Below are 16789 nucleotides of genomic sequence, written 5' to 3'. Positions count from 1 at the left end.
ACTGATCAGTGGGTTGCAATAAAGTTGACTTCAAATGATTTCTACATTGCAGCAGTGCTGATGTGTTGAATATTCATCTGGGCATGAGGAAAAAAAGATTTCAGACTAATGATGGCAGAGTCATCTTTACATGAAAGACATGTTTGTACATAGAAGGGTTTAGAGTTACAAAGGGACGCTCCTGTGTTTTCCTTGTTTTGTTGTTTTTATCCAGACCAAAAATAATAATAATCAAGCATCTAATAAGAAGTAGAGTAAACCTTGAGAGGAAAACATCTATCCAATTCATATTTGGCAAAACATTGAGATTTGACAGAAAGAAAGAGAAAAAAGACATTTTTTATTGAATACTATGGGTGGTTCTGACCTACATGAGTCTGCTGTATTTCAGCTTTGTGTTTTCTGAGATCCAGATAAAAGTCACCGTCCTGTCTCCATGGTAATCAGTGTTTTCTCTACACAGAGTTTTCGCTTTGATGGCCCACACTGACAATATATTAATAACAACAAAAATACACTGCTCTTGTTTTCATGTGTCTCCTTGAGTAAATGTAACTTGAGATTATTATCTAGAGATGAAATGTATCCTGGTTGAATGTTGACAGAATGAACACGTTATATGGATATTTCTAGAAAACACATATTTCCACTTTGTTTGACTTTGAGTTACAGCGCCTGTGTTAGTGACTCTTTCTTACAAGTACAAAGAAAACATTCTTAATTCATTCTTTTTATTGTCAACCAAGAAACGCTGAAACATATCTGTACATAATTGCTAAAGGATAGCATTATAAAAACCCTTCATGTTGAAGGGAATAGCTTGGTATACAATCGTTGAATCATATTTTTCACACTCCTCTAAAACATAAGTTAGTGAGAATGAAAAACCGAGTGTGGCCGTACCCTGGGTGTTCTCACATATATTTTCTGGTGTTGGACTGATAACACTCATATTGAGGTCATTTACAGTAGATGAAAAGGCTTAAGTGAACACATCAAAATGTGATAACTGCAGTTTTTCAGTCTCTATAAATGGTGCTGCTGGAGGCTCTACATGACTGTGACATTATAGATTATGGTCCGGATTCTCTGGTTACCCGCTTTGGGACAAACTTGATCATGTTGTAATCAGTCTTTACCAGGCTTAAAGATAATGTTCAATTAAAGCCCCTACTTTCTGCCAACAGAACAATTCAGCCACTGCCTCTGTAATGATTACCGTTGTCTCTTGTATTATAATAACGCTGCTTTATCAAATATTCTGTAAGTCTTGCAGCAATTGAGTCCGAAAGGCTGACGTATAAATGGTACTCGATCATGAATTGTAAATGTAGTTTCTTAGTTGGGGAAATAGGATTAACATGAATAAGCCTCGAAGCAATACTCAGCTACAATGATTTACAAAGTACTCTACACGTTATTTCATGGGAAAAACATGAGACGTCAAGTTTTATTCACCATTTTAATACGGGACAAATGTTTGACAATGTTCCAGCTTTAGCCTGAGGGGACACCAAAGAGAGCTGTCTGATTTGATCTGAATTTGTCTGACCACAAATAACATAGAATATATTTTACGCCACTCTTGTCCTTCCACAGGGAGAATCCCATTGTTAGAATATGAATGAATTAAAAGCTTTTAGCCCACATTAGACGAGTTAGAAGTAGAATCTTGTGTTTGCATGTCCTTGAATTATTTGCCTGTGTGAACACACTCAGACACAGCAGACATACTGTACTCTCATACTCTAAGATCATGCCCACGCAGGTGTTATTATGGACTACCCAGAGTGCTGATGCATGGCCAGGCCTCCAGACCAAAGTTAAACTGTTGCCCAAAGCACATGCTGTAAATACCTGACTTAGATTTATCTGACAACTTATTCCTCGAGCCCCAAACAGGAGACGAGGAGCCATCTGCGCCCCAGGCTTTTGGACCACTTTTAAATGAATCACCTATAAAAGTCAGAATTAATGAGCAATCCATATGTTGGTGCAGCCACTGCAGCAAAATGTAATTTTAAGACGAACAGGCGGGCTAAAGGAAGTGCACACAGATGATGTTATCCCACCTGATGGCACCTCTCTTCCTCCACAGTGTTCCATTGATCATGATGTGATAGTTACGGCGTGGTGCCTTTACAGATGTGGATGTATGGCACAGTATCAACCCCGCAGCTGCTATTAGCTGCGTTAAAGCTTACTTGGTCAAAAGGAAGTTTTAGGTCCTTGAAATTTTTTAAGCAGCAAATCTACAATGGTTCTGTAATGTCCTGAATATACAGGGACATTTAATGGATTCAAACAATGAGAAAAGAGAGAAGATTAGATGATGTATAGTAAAACGGGGGCGGGGGGAGGGGGAGAAAAGGCAGCGATATGTGACGATGAAAAGAAAAGGAGGAGAGACATGTAGAGATTGTTGCTGCTCTGATATTCTGCTGAGTCTTCTTTTTCTGCTGATACCGGCGTTTGGCGATATATTCTTAAAAGCTGCAGCCAAGGGGAGGAGGTTGGCGGCTGTGCCCCCAGTTAGCTGCACCCTGCATCAAGTGCTAAACAGCTTCTGCAGTGATGGTAAGGTAGTGCCAAAGTCTTTTTGGTTTTAGACAAAACACGGCCAGTAACGCCCTTTTGTAAGCCTGCAAACACCTCTCTCGTTAGCAGCGGTTCGGCTTGCTGCCTTTCCAGCCGCCCACACTCTTCCATTGATCCCTCATAGGCCTTCATGAGGGCTTCAGGGTCATCTGCTCGTGACGTCTTTATTACAGAAAGCTGGTAATAACAGACAGTTAATTGCACAGGATGTGCTCAGAATATGATGAAATTTCTTTTTATGTGTAGACTAATCTCGTTTAAGGTTAGATATTAGATTAGCTGTGCTGGCAGGGTTATTAATGGCACATATAAGCTCTCAGGTTCCTTCAAATTAGGCCAGAAAGCCTTTTTTTGTCCCATAATTATTTTTCTCTACAGCTACACGTTCTACATTGACTACACCTGCACCCAAGTGGACACTTCACCTCAGTCAAATGCTGGACTTCACAATGAGGCTAAACAACAACAGCCTAACAAGATCCTGTCTGCACAGCAGTCGAGTACAGCGCTCAGACAATAGAGACTAATGGGGACCGCTTGTCCTGCTGGATTAAATTGGTCCTGGAGTCCAGGAGCCGGCAGTTACTGTACAAGCAAACACGGGCTTAAGGGACAGCTTATCCGTTTGGCTTGAAACAGCTTGCTCAGTAGCTTCGGAGGCTGAATCTTACAAACAAGCAAATGAAGAGGTGTCTGTACTGACTTCAAACAGACCATTCATCAGTTCAAGACCTTTTTTATCCAGCAGATGAAATTAATCCTTCAGTTCAATGTGGGACTGCGGCTTAATGTTGAAAAGTCTTGAACTGAATTTCAAAGCAAAATAGTAAACAGCGTGTTTATTATTCAGTCAAGACTGGAGTCAGAAAACAACATTAAAAACAAAGCAATGTGCTCTTTTATTATTGTGGTGCTGAGGGTTTGTTGCTGTCTCCACTCAGGTCCTCGCTGTATTTCATTGCAGCCTTAATATGTTTAATTTGTTACTTAATAGTGTTGATTTCCCAAATTCATGTTGTAATTTGTTTGTTCATTTTATGTGAGTCAGGTTTCTATGTAAATCAATGTTATTATCGCATATTATCTTTTCATTCAATCTTGCCAACATCTTGATTTATCAGTTTATTTATCTGTATACGTTTATATATAAGGTTGTATTTGTAATTTATCATTCTGTTAATATCAGCAACAAGTGTCATAATCTAAATATTAAAAAAAATACTTTATCTTGTGAAGAGTGTTCGTCTTAGCATTAACATTAAATTTACTGCTGTGTCCGCCATGGGTTTAGTTTTGTGTGCACAACATTTACAGTAATAGCATTTTGAGCGGATACACTGCCACAGCCAAGGACTTTAATGTGGTTAAGCTTAGTTAACTCAAATAGAAGCAAAATATAAATTTGTTGGTGGCATTTTAGCTGCAAGTGGGAAAGTGTACGTGTTAGACTCATAACAATGAAGGATCTTTAAACCGAGCATAGCACTGAAAATCTCTGGTGTATTTTATCAGAGGTCTGTGGAAGCCACATTAAGCCTCATTATGACATGAAGAAATATGAGTTTGTCGTTGGTTTTGGTGTTTATAATGAATTTATATACAAAAGAAAAATATATCTTATGATATCACATCTTTTCATTTACTGGGAGAAACACATGCAGAATTGTGATCTCCCATGGGCAGCATGCATTAAGAACATACAGAGACATTAAAGCAAATCTCAGTAGCTTCACAAATGTGTACATGAATAATACAAGTGATAGTGGCATCTTGGTTTCATGATGTTTTAGACACAGCTATCTAATATGCGTCTCTCCTCCCCTCTCAGGGCAGGAGGAGTCCATGGCCACCTTCAAAGGCAATGAGTTCTTCAGCTACAACCTATCCCTGACTCCCATTCAGAGCAGTTTGGACGAGATCACACTGTCCTTCCGTACGCTGCAGAGAAACGGCCTGCTCCTTCACACGGGGAAGTCGGCCGACTACGTCAACCTGTCGCTGAGGAACGGAGCTCTGTGGCTCGTCATCAACCTGGGCTCTGGTGCGTTCGAGGCCCTGGTGGAGCCTACCAGCGGGAAGTTCAACGACTACGTATGGCATGATGTTCAAGTGACACGTAACCGCCGCCAGGTGTGTAACAAATCGATACATTAGGTTCCAGTAATACTCCTCTGAAGCAATTTAGGACCTTTACAATATTGGACCTTTAGGGTTAAAGGTCCAATATTGTATCCGTTTTTTGGATCAAATTTATCTAAAGTATGTTCACAATCACCAATGTTAAAAAAAAGTGTCTGTTTTCATGTACTGCTGCTCCATGCAGGCTTTCTCATCTACCTGTATTTCTAACGCTCAGAATCCCCCAGGAAGAGGTCTTGGTCGGTCAGTCTGTTGTCTCGTAATTGGTCAGTCGTTCGGCTTTGTTCTCGGATATGTCCCGTCCCTTTTAGCATATTGGGAATGCTACAGTCAGTCCAAGGGCAGCTTGGACGACGAGCCAATGGGCTTGGATCGGTGACATCTTGGGTTTGTGATGTCACAAACCCATTTATAAGGACGGGGGCCTAGGGACTGAGTGTTTCATGCGGCTATTGCTACGACTAAAGATGTGCCTTAACATACACAGGACACCTGGTCAACACTAAAGAGCATATAAAACCACACAAAGCAGAATTTGGGACCTATAAATTACAGCAGTCCACAGTCAGAGGAAACAACTGCTATTTAGGTTTTGTTATTCTTATTTCTGCTCTGCTGGACTCCATATCTTTCCTATTTTCTCCACTCTGAATATTGCATCTCTTGCTTACATACTGTTTCAGGTCATTGCCCTCTTATTCATGGAATGGACTGCTTTTATAAGCAAGCATATTATCAGACATTTTTCATCAAGGTCTTTTGGGACAACTTAACTCATAAAGCTTTATCCATCATATTCATGGATCCTGCGGTGATGAAACTCTGCCGTCTGGTCTCCTTTCTACCCAAAACATTTTCTTTACAACTGTCGCACATTTGACAAACTCTGTAGGACTGTATGTAATGTATAAACTTTTGAACAAAGTTGATACATTTTTGAGGAGTAACCCACAAAGACAGCTTTGGAAAAGTATCTGAGCACTCATGCAAGAAATAGAAGAACATTTTATAAGGCCAATGCACTTTAACTGCTGTACCTGCTGTACTTTACTCAGATGACCCTCAGGTTTCATATTCATTAATTTTGTCCACTGGACATAGCTCAGAGTGGAAGTCCCAAACTAATTTACAGACTGCCAAGTTGTGTCTGTTACATTAAATGTTACCCTGCTGGCACTCTTGACTGCAATATTTCTATAATTACTCCCATTTTACTGGACCTTGAAGCTCCACCAATTATTGATTTTGATTTCAAAGAAAATGTGCAATGTGAATGCGGCTGTAGATAATTGCCCATTTCTGCAGGTCTATGGAGAGTTATTTAATCTCTAAATGTGACTAGAGAATCACATTTAATGTTGGTCCGGTGACATATGGAGAATGCTGATGTGCTGTTATATTAAACCTACAATGTGTTTTTGTTTTGCCACTCAGGCGCATCTGTGAATATGAAGAAAAGCATCAATAAATATGTATTAAGTTTCAGCTCTGTTTTTGGTCGAGTCAACCAGGGGCGTACCCAGAGGAGTGACTCGAGGTAACGTGCAGAAAATCCTGAACAGTGATTGGCTATTTGCCTTGCCAGAGGTGGGACCTAGAATTAGATTCCATCAAAATGTGTAACATTTTCCCTTTATTGGCACTCCAACCTCTGGAAGCATGTGGTCGTATTAAAAAAAAAAAAAAAAAAAAAGTGGCAAAACCTCACAGTTCTTTTTATTTAAGATATTGAAATGTCATACAAACAGTTTGACAGAATCATCTACAGTGGACAAGAAATGTGTGTCTCTTAATGCTTAGGAAGTAGTATTTATTTGAAAGAAAAAAGCGATACTAATTGGGCCACCTTTACAATAGAAGAAAGTACCTCCATGCCAGATTATTGCTCTCTGATTCATCCACAATAATGTCGTGACTTAGACTATGTCATCACGATCAGATAGACCTGATCTAGTCAGTGTTTAAATGTCAGTCTGTGCCTAATGAATATTTTGGGAAGATGTAATCCCTGTGACGACACGTTTTCTAACAATGTGCTTTTGTCTTTTTCGCTTCAGTCTGTCAGTGCACTTGGCACTTATTTGGAAGACTATCAATATCTTGAAACTCGCACAATGTATCAATTCAAACCCAGCTGCTATGTTAATGCCTTAGCTCAGAGCAGCTTCTAAAGAATCTGCAGGAGAGAAGTGACAGCACTGAGTCCCACAGAATCTCAGTGGATCTTTTCTATCATATTATTGATACTGGAGGTAATTGGGCTTCTAAATGCCAAAATGCTGCCAAAACATTCTGTTCAAATAAAGCGATCACCTTTTAAATTAAGCCTTGAACTTAACTTGTTTTTTGTTTTAACAATAAGCATTGCCATATGCAATGCATTCAAATGATTTATGTCTCATCTCATTGTGCTTCAGACTCTGTCACCATGACTTATATATTCTTAGATGGTCACATTAACCGGTATATAAAGTTGCAACCTCCTCCACATTTATTTCCTGATTTAACCTGACTTACAGAGGATCGGCAACCCAATGCTTACAACGTCACTTCTGCTTTCCGCCCAGCATTTGATCCCTGTGTAAATTGCTTTCCCCTCAGATAAGTTACCCCTCTGACATGTAGATAGGGAGAACTGTAACTCCCAAGAGAGTGCTGGTGGAAACATTTTATTAGATCCGCTGGCGCTTTTCAGGCTGGAATTTCTCCTATTACCACCACCCACTCCTTCTGTCCTTTCTTACTCTGTTGTGGGCTAAATGACTGGTGCTGGGGCTCTCTTTTTCTGAATGTTATTGATGATGCACTCAACTATTTCTGGGCACATGATTTGATGTTTATCCTCCTGAACGCCACACTTAAATGTAACTGTAAGGAACAGCCCTAGCTTCCCCTAAATCTGCTCTGTATTACCCTCTGCATGTAGAAATCCTTTGAGTGCTGTAGCACAACGGCTTCAGGCCTTTGATTAATGATGTTTTTGCCTAATTCAATAATTACCTTTGAACCCAATCATCCCTTACCCCGCATAACACTAGTAAAGTAACTATCTGGGGATACGGTATAATAGCCATCATCTGAAACAGACCATGCCTCTCTAGACATTGTGGAGTGAAACATAAAGCAGTATTATTTAATTCCCAGACATGAAAGCCCTTTGGTTTTCAGAAGTTTCTTTTTATGTGAAGTATCATCAACACACAGTCAAGCGCTGCTATTGTCCACTGTGTAAGCTTAAGATACTGAAGGCTTCTCTAGTAGATGGACAGAAATCAATACCTGCCAGGAGGAGAGAATAATGCGGCAGGAGCTTGTTTGAGAGAGCTGACACCTGAACACACCGTGTCAGGTCAAGCCTTTGTCTCTTATCCTTTTGCTTCTGACATACCACAGTGTTTACCAAAACGAAACACAAGTGGGTTCTTAAGATACAATTAAATGACTTTTAAAATTTAAATGCTTCGTCTACTGGCTGCACGTTATTTTAACTTTTTTTTTAAAAATTATTTGTATGTTGTTTACTGAAACCTGACACGTGATCTATTTGTTCTGCAGGACCCTTTGCGACCTTCAAACAGAAAGGTTGTGGTCTGCTGCATGAGTTGGTGTTTCATGCCAGCAATATAACCATTCTTCAAACTGGTGTCTCTATATGCAGCTCAGTGTCTCCTTTGTCTTCACTTTTTGATTAGAAATCGTCCCATTTCTCGTCTTTTTTTCAAATGTGTTATATCACAACGTCTTGTATAAATTCAGAATGATCGGAGAGGTCGGTCCTCTTTTTTTGAACATATTTATGAAATTATGTCTGATATTTGAAAAACTTTCCACTTAAGTGCTACATGTATGCAAGTCCTTGTTGGAACATTAATGTCTCAGTTCTAACTTTGAATGCAAATTGTATTGAAACTCACAGTGCAGTTTACTAACGAACCATAAGCTTTTTACTGTAGTATTTCAAGAGAAGGGAACATTTTCCCCCCATAAGCAAATTCATAATTGTTTTCACATCCCCAAAGTGGAAGCTAATATATATTTTTACAGGAATACAATTTAACTGTAGGCTTATTGTCATGGCAACTGGCATATAATTTTTTTTCCCTACAGCCCCATTCAGTCATTCCATTCCTTTGTCTCCGTGTGCTGATGAGACTGATATGGGAATAATTGTTTTTTTCTTGCTGCCAATATAAAAAAATAATGTAGCTTGCAATCTTGATATCTTTAATCTCATATTCGTCGAGCTTCCTGCAGAATTTATTTTATAATAGCAGCTGAAAGAAAATGTTATGGGTTTATTGATTCCACAATTTTGCTAATGTATCAGCAACAAGGATCAGCTGAGATTAGTGAACCAGTCAAAGCTGTTTCTTGTAATAGCCTTCACAATTTAACATCTAGAAAAGCACAGCGAGAATCAGGCAATGAAGCGTGAAATAATTAGGCCATGTCTTTTTATTTGGCTGAAAAATATTTCACATTCTTGTTGTATTTTCCCCCCCATTTCCTCCTCTAGGTGACGATCTTGGTGGATGGGATCCTCACCACCACTGGATACACCCAGGAGGACTACACCATGCTTGGCTCCGACGATCTCTTCTACATCGGGGGCAGCCTCAGCACAGCCGATCTGCCAGGCTCCCCAGTCAGCAACAACTTCATGGGCTGTCTCAAAGACGTGAGTACAGCTTGACCTCTGTCCCAGCAGAGGACTGGAAACACTATCCTGCCCTCCTTAGATAGCACAACCCTGTCGTATGAGCAGAGCGGGTTAGTGTGTACAGAAAATCAGCCCTCACATTCATATTGATTCTCCTGTTGGAGGGTGTTTGAAGGAGAAACATTCAGAGCATGTGCGTTTATAGATTCCTGCGGGAATTCCTTTGTGAACGATGCCTGATATACATTAAGAACATCTTCTCTTCCAGCACTGTTTCCACATTTTTGGAGCTATTTGACTGCAGCCTGTCACATTGAGTATATCAAGCACCCAAGTAAAGATAACGTATTCAGCATGAGAATTAGTATACACACTTTTTTAATGAAGTGAACAATCTTGTAAGAAAATTGAGTACTCTCTGCTTTTGAAGTGAGAGAAATACTCTCACGGACCAACAGAGGATAAGGCGGAAATATGACTCAGACAGGCTGCAGATTGAGATAAAATAGTGACTAAGAAAAGTAGTAAAAGCATTAGAGTGGCAGATGGGTGTATATACATTTTCTTAGGTTCAATACCTAACACAAACAACACTTATAAACTGTGATTAGGCTCCATCCTGATCCTCATTAAATCCTCCTTTATAAGATGCAGCTGAGAGAACAATGCGCCAAGGACAAGGCAAACTCCAAGATGTAGGATACATAAAATGAAGGGATGGAAATTGAGTAGAAATAACTTCACTTAGCCAGTAACAGCAGCAGGAAATTGAAGCAAAACATAACAAGCAGAAGCTTCCTGTGAGAGTTAGAGCTTGGCAGATTGTAAAAAGTGTCATAGTGTCTTGTTAAAAGTTGATTGATGACATATTTGGGAATTGTCGCAGACTTTAGTGCTTGACTTCACTGCTCTGCCAGAACTAAAGTAGAAATGTATTTCTCAGACAAAGTCAAACCATTTTGAATAATCCTTGATTTTTAATCACCAAGTCTTTTTTTCATACCCTGAATTTAGACAGATAATCACTTTGAGATATGAGGTCTCATTTTTAAGAAAAAAAATGGCCCTAGTCTCACATGTATTTAGATATAGCTCAACATTTTGCTGTAGCTCTCGCTAAGACAAGCCAGGGCATCCAGAACAGTGGCTGACACAAAGCATTTCCAAATAAAGTCAAGGTGAAAGATAATTTCTTTTGCATTCACACCAGGGGTGTGATCCAGGGGTACAGTTCACCTGTGAAAGGTGCTTTAGGTATAAAAAACATGTGTCAACTTCTCCATATATATTTCATAACTTAAAGTGGACACACATATAGCATCCTCAAGCTTCCAGTTCTCCGGTATGAACACATTATGTGCCTGCACTTACTGGACTGGAGGCTGTGGCTCCACATCAGTGAGCCTCGACTTGTTTAAACGCAGCTGCTTATAAACCATCACGGTATGATGGTGTTTATATCCAGTAACCAGCAAGATGCTATGTGCACATAATGGAGTTAAACTGTTTCGTTTTCTTTTCTGCTTTCCAGGATTCTTTCCCACTATTGCCTTGAAACTGGGATTTATGTGAAGCGTAAGAATCCATTGCTTTTTTTCCGGCATCTTGGACATGTTGTAATATTTAAACTGTGACTTCTGCAGCTTCCCGTTTACATAATGCTTTGTTTTCTGAGACACCCCCAGTAGGTAAAATCTCCTGCTGTAAGGGACATGCATGTGAAGGAGATGCTGGTGGGTTGTACACTACTGTAGTATAGACTTAAACATTACAACCTTTGGCTAGATTGCCTTTAAATAATAATTTGTTGCATCTTACATTCCCTCAGATGGGTTTAAAATGAAGTTAGATGAAAGCCTCACATGTCTCAGGCACAGGCTTAAGGCTGCCTTTTGCTTCTATACAAGATGTCAAGGGCCATAAAAGAAGTGTTGCAGGCTTTGATGACTTGGACAAGATAATGTGCAGGTGAAGCTAACAGTTACCTGCAAGTTCAGATGATGCTGCTTCTGTGCTACTCAAATGGTCCACATGGAAAGCTTTTGCCTTTCAGAGTAGTGTCTTGTTGTTGTTCCAGGTCTTTTCACTATATTTCTTACTTTATTGTTTGAAAATGAACATTTTATTCTCAACACGATACTGCTGCATTTTCCATCTGGCAAAACTGCCATTGAATTAAAACAGACATTCAGGGTCCTCCAACGTATGAATCATACAGCCTTTGATCTTCTGACATTTCCTCTTATACAACCACGAGGTGACAAATGCGTTTCATGATCACCTGTTTTTTAACGTGGCATTGTAATCACATCAAAATGTTGACCGCCAACCTTGTCAGTACGTTATTTACTCATCCTAGCTATTAGCATGCTACATTAGAAACGATAGCCTGTCATTTAGAAAGCTCATTAGCATGACTCGGTCAGAATGTTGCCAGCAGCATTTTCTTTAAACCTCGCTCTACTGAGTGCTCCCAGAACCACGAGCTTGAAGTATACATTAGTTTGGATGTTTTTTAAGCTACTACTTTTTAAATTCCTTATCTCATATTTCCTGCAGCCTACAGATAATGTAATCCTTAAAAACCATTTACAATAAAAGCACAAATGTAAAAATAATTTGTCATAGCATCTTTACTTGTAGTTGTATTGGCTGTATTCATAAATAAGGTACCAACATTTTCCTTTCAAGTGTTAACTGAATGGTTTCAACCGGAGTCTCTACATAACTATCTGCAGTATGAATACAGCAAAATGAAAATGAGATGTTATTTATGGACAGATTGTTGTCCCAGCACCGCTGCCAATGCTGCAACCTCCGCTCTGTAGGCGGTGCGCCTGGTGGTGGTGTTTAGACCTACTGCTGCTGTGAGTTTTCACACCGATGAACTGTAGGCAAGCACGGAGAAGGTGACGGGGTAAAGACTCATGATGACGGGTGAAAACAGAAAAGTCTTGGTAATGAGGGTGAGCAATGGCAGAAGCAGAACTGATTTAACAGGATCAACTTTGTCAAGAATTTCCGAAGCCAGGTTCAGAGCCGGGTCAGTCTGAGACACAGCTGTATAAGCAGAGGATCTATGGAGGCAGGAATCAATCTTATAGTAGTGAATGTTGAAAGTGTAGGCAAAGACTAATCCCCCTAGACATTACATGATAAGAGATGTGAGTGCTTCTGGGTAGAGGCCATCAGGTTCATCAGGTACAGGAAAAATAATGGCCACTTTCAGACAAATGTCACGACTACAACAACCTGCAGGGCGAGATGAATTTGTCTTTGAAGCCACCCACTTATTGGCCCGTACAATGTGTGCCCACAGGATACCCAGACCTCATCATTAGGTAGCTCTACTCTATTGCTTCAAAGATTGAGCCCAATTTGGTTATGAAGAATGTACTAAAGCTGCAGAGAAGATCTTACTCTCAGACTGCTGTTATTCTGCACTTGAGCATGAAAGACATGAGGGCTTTGTAAATCGACACAGAGAGAGCTTTATTCTTGTGTTTTGGGATACTCTGTAATCCTTGTCACATACAACAGGCATCCGAATGGGTGAAATAGGATTCCACTTCCTGTATTGTCCTTTGGCTTACATAATAGCCTTGCAGAGGTCACAGTGTGTTAGATATGGTTGTAAGCAATCTCTGTATGTAACCACAAACACCCTGTTCACGTTTTATGTGAGTTACTGTTTTGATTGGCCGTCTTCCTGTTTAAAAATTGACTGTTACACTTATTTTTCGATGGTCAGTTTCACCATCTGATTTCACTGCTTAATTAGTCACGCTGAGGCAGTGTGAAGTGTGATATTGGCTCAAATTGCCTCTCAGCTCAGCTGTTAGTCCTCTGTGCAGTGTGCTGTGTCACCTCAGGCGGTGATGGGTTTCTGAGCTGTGTGGCAGATAACAGTGGGCTCCGGGAGACTTACAACTGATACAAAATGAGACAAGGACTTTTGTTTCCCGCTGTGCATATTGATGAGCCCTGAATGAAAGAAGAAACACATACAGGCACTATGAAACCACTAAGAAAGGTCTGCTCTGAGTTTAAAACAGGATATCTAGTTTGCTTCCAATGGTCGACGGTTCCTGACATCTGGCGCAGGTAAGTCATTTTGAGCCATAGTTTGGCAGTAGAGATCAGCTGGTGAAGTCAGGGTTTCTACATGCTGCCCATTCTACTAACCAAAATACACATTTAACTTATAAATCAAAAGGCAAAGATACCTTCATTTGGTACAGTCCAACAGAACAGATTATGAAATGTCCAAAAACTCTTGCCCTTCTTTTGTTAATTTTTTTCTCTCTGTTCCTCCTTTTCTCTGATTAATTTAAGACACTTTAAAAACCTTCTCATTACACTCAGATAAATGTAGCATGTCAACTAACCATACTGACAGAAGCCTTGTTTCAGGAAAGAATTTCTATTTGACGTGTATTTGGGTTTTCTAGTTTGACCCTTCTGCTAACATGGCGAAGGCAGAGCATATGAATGTTTTGACTTCATTTCGGGAGAGGTGTCATGTCGTCCATCTTTTTATACAATCTTTTTGTTTTACTGGCAAAGGGAACCAAAAGCAGACTGTAAGATGTGTTCAGGTTATTAACTATCTTGAAATAAAAGTGTTAATGGTCATTAAAGAGAGGTGAAAACACTAGAAACACCAGCATGAATTCCACGCCAAAATCAAAGGGAGTGCAAAAGGGGAAATGTCTAAATATACCTAATCACGTGGGCCAGAAAAATAAGGCAAGGTTGACTATAATGGGCTTAAACTAAAATAAATCCATAACTAACAGGGATATTGCATGAGTATACATCTTGTATTTACAATAAACATATATCTATAGAAAGGTGAATTATTTACATCAGTTTCCTGTGATTGATCTGAAACATCAATTCCTTGCCCAGACTTTCCTCAAAGACAGAGGAAGATCTATTGTGCATTCAATGCAGCAAGAGTGTAAAATCCACCATTTAGCGGCTTCTGCAGCCTGAGCTCTGCAATGAAAATTAAAAATCAAGTTTATGCCCTCCTACATTTACTTATCTTAGCTCTTTAAATAATGAATTGTGGTTTGTGCTTGCGAATGATTGAGTCCATCTCTCTCCCACCCACCATGTCTGCTCAGACCATTTACTTTGGATAAAAACGCATAATTATTTGTCATTTTGTAGGTCCTCTTTCTGCGATTCCCCCACTCCTAGGTTTAAATCTATTTCACTGTCAGACCCATTATACGTCCCTGTGTAAAATATTTAAAGAGCTAAAATGTATATGTTTGCATTAGCATTCAGATGTAAGTGCATTTTCAAGTCCAACAATTATTTTAACTCATGCTTTCTCATTTCTTGCTGCCATTTTTTTCAGTTTTCTTCAGATCTAAAAACAGGCAGACACATTGTGTGGTGAAGGAGATTCACTGGTCTCACAAATAATTTAAAAACATTCAGCATTTAAACGGGAAAAAAACAATGTGTTCACTTCTAAAAGCTTCCTCCGTTTCTGCATGGATACACAGCAGGAGTCAGTAATATTTTTAGTAGGATTGATTTTTATCCTGATAAATGCATCAAGAGCTTCGGCATCAGTATAGTTAATGGTGCAAGTATATTTGACACAACTCTGGAAATGAGGACATTTTCTTTCAGAGCTCTGAGTCCAAAGATGATTCATGTGTTTTTTTGCTTCGTGTCCTTGTGAATGCTGCTGTGTCATATCGATTCTAGTACTTATCGATGAGTAATATTCCAACCTTTGCTCTGAATTTATTGCTCTGTCTGACTGTCATCTCACCATGACATCTCTCTCATTTATTAGGTGGTCTACAAGAATAATGAGTTTAGGCTGGAACTGTCACGGCTGGCTGCACAGAGAGACCCCAAGATCAGTATCCATGGTGACCTGATATTCAGCTGCGAGAATGTGGAAGCCCAGGAACCGGTTACCTTCGACAAGCCGTCTGCCTACTTGACATTGCCCAGGTGGAACACAAAGAAGACGGGGGCCATATCTTTTGACTTCCGCACCACAGAGCCCAGCGGCCTTCTGCTGTTCAGCCACGGCAGTCTGCAGGGAACTCCGCCTGACAAGAAGCCCCGGGCGGACTTCTTTTCCATAGAGCTGCTGGATGGATTTCTTTACTTGGTCATGGACATGGGGTCTGGTAGCATCAAGTTGAAGGCCAGTGACAAGAGGCTGAATGATGGCGAGTGGTGCCACGTGGACTTCCAGAGGAAAGGGCGTGACGGTAAGCAAAAAAATTGTATTTGTGAAGGCAGAGCTCATCGCTGTGAAATTGGCCTATTTAGGCAACCATATTTAAATGGCTGCTTTTTCCCCCTCACATCACACTGGAGGCTGTGAGGCTCAAAATGTGGTTATGCCAAGGGAAAAGACAAATCACTATCAATCCAAATGTTTGTGTATGTTAAACAGGCTCCAGCAACTTGGTAATTCAAAGCAATATCCAAAGGTAACTTCACTAAAGGCCATTTGTCTTTGGATCAAGATTTGAATATTATTCCAATTTTACAAGCAAACTGAGAAGACAATAGCCAAAAAATGAATTTGCCTTCAAGCTGCACATTTTCATTAGCTTTCACTGGACAAAAGCAGACGTTAGCATTCAGACACTTCCTTGCTAATGTAACTGTTAGCTAGGAACTAGATAAATTCTTACACTACTTAGTCTTGTACAATATATTCGAAGAGGCAGAAATTCCTATCTTAAGATAAACATTGCTCGGGAGTGGTTGGGTACTAATATGAGCTATAGTATGAGGATAGCTTATAGTTTCCATGTTGTTTAGTCGTTTTTCTCTTCTTTTAGTCCTTTTCTGTGCATGGTAGACTATATCACTTTGATATACTTTCCATGGCTAACATATCGGCTGATGGCGGCTAATGGGTTACATTAAGTATGTTTTGTAGTGTTGTTTGTTGATAGGGCTCTAAATGCCTTTCCTTTTGTGTCTCTTCCCTCTAGCAACAGGTATACATTTTAAAGTAGTTGAATAGCAACATAATATTGTAAAATAACATGATAAAGTCTGCACTCTAACAGCGGCTAAAATTAGAATTTATCCACTCCCTTGCAATGTTTATCCTAAACTAAGAATTTCTCATCATTATCGTCAAGCAGGTTATCAAAAGTTTGGAGTAAAACTTCAGTAGAAGGAGCCTTCAGCCACTGGTGAAATGTATTGTGCTGTTCGAAGGCAGATTGAGAGTAATTACTCATTTTGAATCCACATCAGGAATAGAGTGTTGTGATGTCATTATTTGGTCTTAATTGTCAATATTTGCTCATGTTTGCACTCACCTCCATGCTAGCTACTCTCCAAGCACTGTTGGCCTCCTCGTGGTCTCTCCCTCTCTGCTTTTACTCT

The 16789-nt window shown here is 39.8% G+C and overlaps 1 protein-coding gene across 8 annotated transcripts in view; it reads left to right on the top strand.

Annotated features, from left to right (window-relative positions):
* nrxn2a (neurexin 2a) overlaps nucleotides 1-16789 on the top strand; it is a 120344-nt gene that overhangs the window by 35992 nt on the left and 67563 nt on the right. For all 8 annotated transcript variants that reach the window (XM_079355421.1, XM_079355419.1, XM_079355423.1 and 5 more), the window contains 3 exons: nucleotides 4427-4728; nucleotides 9254-9415; nucleotides 15219-15648. In XM_079355421.1, coding sequence (XP_079211547.1) covers nucleotides 4427-4728; nucleotides 9254-9415; nucleotides 15219-15648 — 894 coding nt within the window. The remainder of the gene's footprint in view (nucleotides 1-4426; nucleotides 4729-9253; nucleotides 9416-15218; nucleotides 15649-16789) is intronic.

Source organism: Symphodus melops (assembly GCF_947650265.1).
Source record: "Symphodus melops genome assembly, chromosome: 11".
Lineage (NCBI taxonomy): Eukaryota > Metazoa > Chordata > Actinopteri > Labriformes > Labridae > Symphodus > Symphodus melops.
Note: the sequence above shows the minus strand (reverse complement) of the source record. Positions and strands in the feature narration are given on the sequence as shown.